Genomic DNA, 9,938 nt, shown 5'->3' with positions numbered 1-9,938 from the left:
GCCATCGGAGGTGGTTCAAGCACCTACATTGAACACCTTCAAGAGTAAATTGGATGCTTATCCTATGACCACAGCTGACTTCCTGCCCTTTGGGTGAGGGGCTGGACTCGATGCTCTCCCGAGGTCCCTTCTAGCCCTGATGTCTATGAAATCTATGAAACCACCTCCCTTTTCTTTATATCTTGGCACTGGTGAGCTCAGGTGAATTTTTCAAGAAAGCCTCATCAAAGTGGACTTCCTTACCTGAAAGTCCTGGATCCAGTGCTAGTCATTCCAGTTCTGTATGATGCCATGGACAGCTTTCTTGTATATACCTGCATTGAGGTGATTTCTGGTTTTGCCTTCTATTCTTCTATTTAGTTCTATTCTTCTACTCCCCCACCTTCTCCCCCTTCCTCTGAACATAAATACAGATGTAAGACTAAGAAACCATTAATAAAGAAAAGGAAATAAAAGTATGCAATGAGAAGGGTTTCTCTGTTTGGAGATGTTGGAGATAAAAGTACATATATAAATAATGACTTTCTGTTTTCTCTCAAGGACCCAGTGTGCCAATCAGATGAAAGAGCTAAAAGAACAATGTGAAGAAAGGTTAGGTGAGATCACAAAAAAAGGCAATGAAGCACCGCAGGCTAAGGAACATAAAGACTTCACAGATAATCCCCCCAAAAATTTCCAGGTAAGACTGTGGTTTAGTTTTATAAAAAAGTCAGTTGTATAGTTATGTCTGTCACCACCAGAAGTGCAGTAAAGATTCCCCCTATAAAGCTGCTGCTTAATCCTGTCCCATGTAAATTAAACAGAAGTTTGGGGCTTTAATAAAAAGGAAGAAAGAAAGAGTCTAGGGATGAGTTGTGTCCATGGGAAATGCAAGGCCTTTGCAGATGAGCAGGGCCTCAAGATAGGTGTTGGCTTGAGGGTTACAGACCTATTGAACACCTGCAGGGCTTCTTCCAGGGAATTTACTCTCCAGTCTCTGACCTCAGCCATCATCTTCCTACAATGGGGACTCATGTCATTTTCTCTTAAGAATACAAGTTTTAAGACTGCAGTCCCCTTGTAGTTCACTGTAGTTATCCCTAGCAGGTCTGACCTTGGTGCAGTTTCTGCAGTGTTTTCTCTTGAGAGCAGCCAGCTTTTACAGAGCTCCATACCATTTATTTTAGTACAAAATTATTACAGAGAAAGCAGTCCTCCAGCAATAAACTGTGTGCATGTTAAACTGACCAGGTGTCTCCATGAGGATCTGGTAGATACCAGTGCAGGTTTATTATGTTTCTGTTCCAGTCTCTGTCTTTGTGTGCTCCTGCTCCCCATGCTTGTACAAAATCCTATGTTTAATCTGGACTCGCAGAATGCTAGGACTGATCAAAATTCTTCCTATGTGAGTTACTATCAATTGGTTTATTTCAAGGTCTGTGGGCAGCTAGATGGGTTGGCAAGGCCAGAAAATGTTGGAAATCACTGGGAAGAGGGAAGGTCAGTGATTACCCTAAAAATATCCTATTTGGTATGCAAGTACATTCCGTCTGACTAGGGAGTGTATAGAGTTTGACCGAAGGGTAATAGTTCACCCTAACTTCCCATTTGGGAATTTGGTGGAGGGTGTAGATGAAGCAGGCAGTTTTATTATTGGCACTTCCCTCTTTCAAGTGTCTATTGTGGATACTTGTTGCTTAGGGTGGGGTTTGTTTTTTTGTTAAACCAGAATTGGAAATGGAGTTCGAAGAGTGGAGCAGAGTGAATGCCTTGAAGAACTTGGTGAACAGGTTTGGGACTCTTGATGTGTAGCGCAGTGAAAAAAATGATCCCTTTTCAAAGGCCTTTGACCTCCCTCTGAAGGAAAGGTAGTGGGGTCCTCCACTGTCCACACCTGACACGCCAACATCTTACAAGTTGAGATTGCAGGTGTTTTTGGTAACCCACTGAAGCAGCCTCTCGAGTTAATTCATCTGTCAAAAACAGACTGCCTTAGATCAACGTTTCCAAAACTTTTTTGAAAGTGAAGGAGCCCCATGTCAGGCAAATAAAACTAGTTTTGGCCTCTCCCTGCCTTCGCAAACCATTCTTGGCTGCAGACCTGGCATGGTACCAGGGCAGCCCTTGGGTAACTTGCCTTGCCACCGCACTATATCCCCAACTATTTACTTGTGCCTCTGAGGCCCCTGTATGGGTGGGGTGGGTATCCTGCAACCTTGGAAGCACTATGTAAAAAAAAACTGCCCCAGGGGCATCTTCTAGGGCAGAAACTGAGTCAGTCAGAATTGGGTGGAGTAGTTGTACAGGAGGTGAATTCAGCTTTGTCTTGTGATCTGTGTGCTAACAATGCTGTCTGTGGATTACAACTGTGTACTATTTCTGACTTCAGTGAAGAATTTAGTTCAAGTCAGTCTATTACTTGAATTGGTCTGTAGATTTGTCTTGTCAGGATTAAAATGAAAGATAAGTAGAGCACTGGGATAAATATTTGGACTAATATCTTTGTGTCTGTATGCCCTAAGGTTAATATTCAGTTGCCAGCCTTTAACCAACTGGAGGTCCAGCAGAATGACCTGGAACAGCAGAAAACAGATGAACAAGAGAAGAGCAAAATTCCTGGAAGCTTATCTGGAGAAGTACCAAAATCAACACTTAATGTGAAAAACGCACTTGAAAATGATTCTCATAGAAATAAAGGTAAGATTAGCCAATTACCTCACTAATACTTTAATAACAACTGAAGAAGTAGTGCCTAATTAATTGAACCTTTTTGATCTGTTAAAATGCAAAAAGTTGCATATCAAATTAGTTTAGGCTACTTTGGAGTTTCATTAATCAGCCTTTTTTCTTTCTTATGGACATTGCAGCTGATGACTCTGAAGACTGTTTAATTAAAACACTTCCATTAGTTTGAGAATGTGTTGTAATAGGTGCATGTATAGAAACAGTGTCAAGTTTGGTGGGTTTAAAATTGTACCCCTAATTTGCAATGGAAAAAGCCTTTTGTTTTCTGAAGCAAGCATTTGGCTTTAACAGTGTAAAAATGAGTTTGTATAGTAGTTGCAACTGCCATGGGACAAGTAGAAGTTATGCTTTAAATTGAATTCAAGTTCATTAGCTCCTGTACAAGGATTACTAGGTGAAGTGTAAGGGCCTGTCATACAGAACGTCAGACACGATGATCTCACAATCCCCTTTTGGCTTTAAACCCTGAGAAACCACGAATGAATGGATGGTTGGTATTGTCACAGTCTCCCCTTAGTACAAATATTAGAAGTTCTAGAATACTTGGAATTTTAATTTGGGACACTGAGTTCTGCCTTTTTTTGAGTTTGTGGAGTAATGATCCTCCCTACAAAAGGGAAAGAGTGACTAGGAGGAAACTATTTGTTGTAGCTTTTTAAAGCCTTTTAATTTTTCCTACTAACGAAACATATTCTGCTGACTCTGATTTACACTGGTTTACAGATGGGACAAATGATCTGGTTACCATCAGTAAGCAGGAGGTGAAAGCAGAAGGTGAGAAACTTTCCATTGATCAGGGACTCCCACAGGATTCAGCAAAGGCTACAGTAGATCATGAGGAACTACTTCCTGAACCAGGAAAAGAATCAAATCCATATAAAGAGGTAAAAAATGCAGTTGAAGATGGTGCAGAAGAACAGGAGTCATTCCGCATGCAAAAACTGCCAGCCAGCCAGGCTACTAACCAAGAAAATGTTGCCACTGAGGAGGTGGAGAGGGAGCACCTCTTAAATTATGATGTTCAGCTGGATGACCAGGGGCCCAGTAAGGATGGTTAGTACAGAGGTTTACTCAAGCTACCTTGCTGCCAAGTGTCTGCAGCCATATCCATTTCCTTGTAGTAGGCTCGAAGTGTAACTTTCTTTCCTATGCAGAAATGAATTGCAACCATGCAGTGCTCTGCCACTTGGGAGAAGGGCTGGGAGGCAAGTTCCCTGCTTTCTTCACCCTGTGGGTGGAAGTTTGTTCCTGCTAATGAAGTCTTCGTTGATCACTGAATTCTGGAATAGTTTACACCCAGGTCTTCACAAGGTCTGCTTTTTTATGGGTCATTATTGGGCCACATTGTGGTTAGTTTTTGCCTTATAAGCACTTTGACTAATTAGCACTGTCACCAGGTAGATTACTCTTAAGAACAAATATAGCAGGATCTGGTCACTTAAAACAGGGGTGTCATACTCATCTGGTCCTGCAGGCTAGATGAGGGGTGTAGGGTGTGTGGCTTGGATTGGGCATACAGACCAGTCCCATGTGTGGGATCCAGCTCACAGGGCTGGTCAAGTGTGGGTGCCCGATGCAACATATGCCCTGGATTGGTTGTGTGTGCTGTTTGCAGTGTGCATACTGGCTCCAGCACCACACAACTCATGCAGTACATGCTGGCCCTAGCCTTGCGTGGCATGGGGTGCGCACCAGAGCAGCTCTGCATGCTACACCTGGCAGTCAGGACTGGTCTGTGGGCCTGATTTAGACTGGTCCAGGATCCAGCATGCAGAGCAGATCTGGTGTGGGTGCCACGTGCAGTGCACACCCTGTGTCATGTGCAGCCTGCCCCAGATATGCAGCATGTGGATCTAGCCCCAGTGTATACTGTGCCTGTGGTATGCTGCTCAAAGACTTACAGAAAGTACTAAGCCCAATGATAGGGCTTCATGGACCAGATCTGGCCTGTGGGCTGTGTCTTTGGCACATCTGGATTAAAACATTTTGGGTAGATGGATTATTTTGGTTTCTTTCAAAATATTTGCTGTTTCTAACCAGATGAACAAGTACAACTTGAATTCCCTTCCCGCCTGGTGTGTGAGCCACTATGCTTTTATTCACTGTTCAGTGCTGTTCCCTAGTCACTTAATTTAGTTTCTCCTATTTATAAGTGTTCTTTGGCCTAGTGTAGACAGAGCTGTATAGTAACTAACACTTTAGATGTCACTCCATCCTTAAAAGGCAAATAGGCACATGCTGCATCATGTGTTGGCTGATTAAGTTCTAGCCATCTATCAGAAAAATTCTGTTGAAATAACAGAATCAAAAGCCTTCACATCTTAAAAGGTTGTTTGATTGTAAAGCTCAGCGGTGCTGAAAGGTGACCTCTTTATATACATGTGAGCAACCCTCTGTTAGGACCGCAGATTAATTACATACACATCTCTGCCAAGGCTTCACTTCAGGGAAGTCTATGAGAAAGCTGTATGCTGGAGTTATCAGTTTTGCATGCACATGTTTCCAGGTGTTTTGCAGGCACCAGTTGCATTTTGGAAAAAAGCCACAAAAATATTTTATTACGATTCTTTCCACCTTTTACTGGCTTGTCTTAATCCTGTAGCACAAACTGAAAAGGATTTCTTCAGCTAGAGAACTGAGAACATAAAGAGGCTTTGGTTGGTAACTACTGTAGTATTTTAATTATTTAGCCCCAAAACATGCCAAGGTATTTATCCTCTTGACACTGTCGGCTAAGGGACATTTCCCATTGCCATTTCTCTACTTCAAGTATTCTGTGCTCTCTCTGGGAAAGTTCAGATTCAGAGTAGGGTAGGCTACTGAGATGGTAGACAATAGCTTGGTACTAGCTTGGTATTGTCTCTTATGGGTTTACAGAATAGAGAGAAGTCCCACATGATATATTGGTTCAGTACACTGGTGGGGTGAGGTTCAGTCCTGTTCGTTTTCACAATGATCACGATTTTTATTCCTTTTAATATGTTTATTAAAACTCCTTGCTACGCATGTAACACTGCTTACCTTTAAGAAAAACCACAAACATTAAAAACACAATAACTACATATATTAGAAACAATGCTCCAAACGTACTTCCTTCCCAAACAATGCTATAAGAATTAGTATTACAAAAACAGATACAATTGATGTAAAAATCGCGGTTCGTTTCTCGGGAGGCGAAAAAAAACCTTCAGCCACAGACACACTCTATTAGCAACACAAAAGGTATATATTTGCAAATAGGGTCAGAGAGTGAGACAAAAGATCAAACACTCTGCTGCCCCCGAGGGAAACTGCCCAGCTGGCTTTATCCCCTCTCTCCTGACCACGTGTGCAGAAGGAGGAACTTTTACAACTCATTTCCGATTCATACAAACTTGTATGTGAATACGTCAAATCATGCGTCGCATGTGTATTATAATTAACTACTTAAGTATGCGGGGCGGATAGGCTTAATATGTATTAGGTTATTGCGCATGGGTGGACAATTTTTGAGGTTACAAAAGTCTGAATTTTTTTCCTTGCTTGAAGGCCAAAACTGCGATCCACTCTTATCTGCATGAGAAAAGCTGAGGAGTATATGCTTTACTGTAACAAAGAGATAGTAACTTTGCAAAGCAAAGAGGGAGTGATACTTAATACAAAGAGCCTTTGGTAGTTTTCCCTTCAATTTCCAACCCCCCCTTTCCTCTCCCATTAAGGAGACAAGGAGGGCTAGCAGCTGTGTTTTTTTCTAAATCTGCTATTGATAATGCATTTTTAATAATATTTCTAACACAATCCTAGAATTCTGAGAAATCAGATCCCCAGATATACTTTCATTCTTTAGTTATGGTTTTAGGGTTGGTCTCAGCAATGATAGGAACAAGTCCCCTTTCTTTGGTCGCACTCAGGCACTCTGCGGCTTCAGCGTGAACGGGAGTTCTTGTTCACTAAGAGGGTGGTTCAGGTAATCAGTCTGATCCGGCCTGCACTTGTGATTCTTCCTTTGGTGTTCTGCAAGTGAGGTTACCTCCAACTTGGGACTATAGGTTACAGGTTATATACTGGGTGAGTTGCCGTCATGGGCCCCTCCTACCCAAACCTGTCACTACCCCCAAATTGGGCTCAGATCTTACTCAACAGATTTTTCTCGGTGGTCAGTTTGTATTCTGCCGTGGAATTTATCCGCTGATGTTTATCTTAAATTCTTGAGACTTTCCACAACACTGCGGTGACTTATCTTTCCCAACCCCCTTTCATAAGCTTCTAGGGTTTGATTTCTTGGAATGTTTGCTTAAGGGTCGTTTTGCCTGTTCCTAGATTAACTCTAAAGATAAGATTGAGAACCTAAGACTTTTAAACGAACTTGTTGCAGGGCCAGGCAAAGCAAGCAATGGCCTACATAAGAAGATGAACCTTGCCTTTTCTCTAAACTGGCTAAGGGGCAGTTATTACAAGAATTCAAACTATTACATTCAATATGACAGGCATCAAGGCTGGAGTAGTAGAAACTTGTGTCCCAGCCCTACTGTCTTGGATGGTGGAGTGCATGCAGGATGTGCAGCCAATCTCTTTGGGTCTCCATATTATTGTCTGCTATAGATGTGCTGCTATTATGGGACCTTTAAAATGTCTGGTCTAGTCACTATAACTTCCTGAATAGAAGGTATCACTCTCTGCAGCTTTTCTTTACTTCCTCTTATTATTATGAGGGCTTACGGTTATGTTTTGGCATTGACTCTGCCAGCTGCAGCTGCTGGCTACCTTGTTACTGCATACAGCACTGTAAACCAATAGTAAAGCAATTGCCAGTTGGTGGCCCAGTTTTTGGCACTCAGGCGAATACTCTTATGTATGGAGGGCTGGAAGGTTATTCCCTGTTGATTTCCTTGTTTGTAGTTGCTTGTGGCTGCAGAGGAATCTTGATCCCCTGAAGAAATAGCTTCAAATCAGGAGTTAGCTTAGTTTAAGATGTGCAATTGCTGTAGTTGGCACAAGGATGCTGAATGACTATCAGTAGGATCTTGATGGCAGATGTCTCTTGTGTAATGAATGAAAGCAAGGGACCGTCCCTCTGGTTAATCTCTGCTCTGAGATTTGTAGGTTATGGGTTCGGGTAATGCTTTAACTAGCCTTACCAGCAGAACTTGATGAAATGGCTAATTGAATGCAGCTAGCCACCTTCTCTCAGGTTATAAAGTGGTTCTGCTTGACCACAGAATTTCTGTTTCAGAGTATTACCTCTGGGTATATCCCAAAACTGGTTTTATCACCACTGCTGATTGGTGCTAGAGCTCCAAGGGTAGGAAGACTTCAGTGCGTAACAAGAACAGGAGCCGGACTGTTTCTGAGTCTTTTTTTCCATGTTACTAGAAATGATAAATATGGAAAAGAGAGCTTGCTGTATTACTTGGGGACTGCTAGATGTTGCCAAGTGAGGAGTCTGTGTTCTGGAGTTGCTAAAAAAGTAAAAAATACACATGTCCTTTGAATTTGTGGTCCTTGTATTGTGTTAATCTGCTGGTGGCTGGAAGATGGAAGACATTCACAGTGTACCTTGTAAGGCACTAGAGGTTAAAACTCTAAATTTAGACATGATAGCTCAGGCCAGTCACTGGACGTGTACAATGCTCCAGCACAATAACAGTGCCTAACCTAGATCCTTAAAGTTAAGTTTTCTTGTATTGGCCAGTAGATCTGCCCAGCCAATCAGCAGCTCTAACACTGTGGCATGGCCTGGCAAGGGTTGAACTTCCATGTGCTGTACTCTGGGAGGGAACAGGACCTGATAGTGGGGCTGGGGTAGGGAGGGGCAGTGGGGGCAGGAAGGCTGCATGGGGGAGAATTGGGGGAGGCAGAGGGCCTCCCTTCCCTCTCCACTGCTTTCTCTGTGGTAGCAGTGGGGCAGGGGATGAATTTAAGACAACCCTGTGATAGTTTTCCAGGTATAAAATCTAATTAACAAATTTATAAATTTTCCAATATAAAATCTAATGGGGGGGGTGTCTTAAATTCATGGTAGACTTAGATTCAAATAAATGCAGTAAACTAATTATGGTGAGCTGCTCCAATAGCATGAATATGTGGCTTCATGGGCTGATCCCTTTTTTAGCTAGGGATGGTCACTCTATGCCTATATGTATAGGCTTAAAATAAAGAGCCTGTTCTGTATTTAGGAGCTGAAACTGGAAGCTGTATTTGTGAGCTGTGTAGGTGAAAAAAATCCCGTACTCCTAGTTTAAATGTTCTTCTTCGGTACTAGGATTAACATAACCCAAAACATATAAAGTCACCCTTGCAACTTACTGCTTGGTTGGCAGATTGTCTACCTGATAGGACCCCCCCCATCTCCCCTCCCCCAACAAAGGGGCACCCTGAAACTTTATTGAAGAAACTAACAAGTTTAAATATAGCAATGTGATTTTTTTTGTTTTTTACTTATCGTTCCAGACAAACAGGGACCTGAAGCAGTCGACCAGAACAAAGGAATCGACTACAATTTAGATGAGAATGAGGCTGAATCTGAAACGGACAAACAGGCTGCACTTGCAGGCAGTGAACATAATTTGCATGGTAAGAAATAAAACTGATTTATGCCCTTGTATATTGTGCAAAAAATGTTTTAGGGATGTGTTTTTACAGCTCAGCCCTTAAGTGGTTTCTGTGGGAGATGCAGCTGAGTGGAGTTCTGCTCATTTTTAGGTAACTTTGCCATTGAGAAGGTCTTTGAAAATATTAAGGACCTGACTTCTGCTGTCACCATTTTTATATTGCTGTAGTCGTGCTGGAGTTACCTCTGACTTAGATGAGAAGGGAGTATCAGGTGCACACTGCAATTTCATTGTACATGACAATGCAAGCCTTACTATATACATCTGACTAGGGATATAAATACCGTTTAAATAAATATTCGTTCACCTTGTTGTAATTACAACAGGTTAAACCATTAATCAGTTGGGTGCAGGGATAAGGACAGGGGCAGCAGTGCTAGGCTCCAGCCTGTGGCTTTGAGAAGTTAGAGAGTGGAGGGGGGTAGGTGCTGAGCCCTGGGCCTGCACTCACCTGCCCAGAGCAGCGTGGGGAGCCAGGAGCCAAAGCAGCCCTGCCCAGAAAGCCCCAGGGGGCAGCAGCCAGCGAGGGGCTTTTACTAGCCCACTGCAGCTGCTGGCACACTTTGAAGGAGGGAGCAGGCAACCCCCCCATCCCCTCCCCTCCCCTCTCCTCCCCCCACCTCA

General features: G+C 42.8%; 1 protein-coding gene across 4 annotated transcripts in view; it reads left to right on the top strand.

Moving 5' to 3' along the window:
* Window positions 1–9,938, top strand: part of GOLM1 (golgi membrane protein 1) — a 59,946-nt gene that overhangs the window by 47,423 nt on the left and 2,585 nt on the right. For 3 of the 4 annotated variants that reach the window (XM_019554768.1, XM_019554767.1, XM_019554766.1), the window contains exons 6-9: window positions 541–679; window positions 2,502–2,676; window positions 3,448–3,777; window positions 9,154–9,276. In XM_019554768.1, the coding sequence (XP_019410313.1) occupies window positions 541–679; window positions 2,502–2,676; window positions 3,448–3,777; window positions 9,154–9,276 (767 nt within the window). The remainder of the gene's footprint in view (window positions 1–540; window positions 680–2,501; window positions 2,677–3,447; window positions 3,778–9,153; window positions 9,277–9,938) is intronic. The other variant, XM_019554769.1, reaches the window with a different exon arrangement.

This window comes from Crocodylus porosus, unplaced genomic scaffold, assembly GCF_001723895.1.
Source record: "Crocodylus porosus isolate Cpor-Errol unplaced genomic scaffold, CroPor_comp1, whole genome shotgun sequence".
NCBI lineage: Eukaryota > Metazoa > Chordata > Crocodylia > Crocodylidae > Crocodylus > Crocodylus porosus.
The sequence above is the reverse complement of the archived record's forward strand: the minus strand, read 5'-3'. Positions and strand labels throughout refer to the sequence as shown.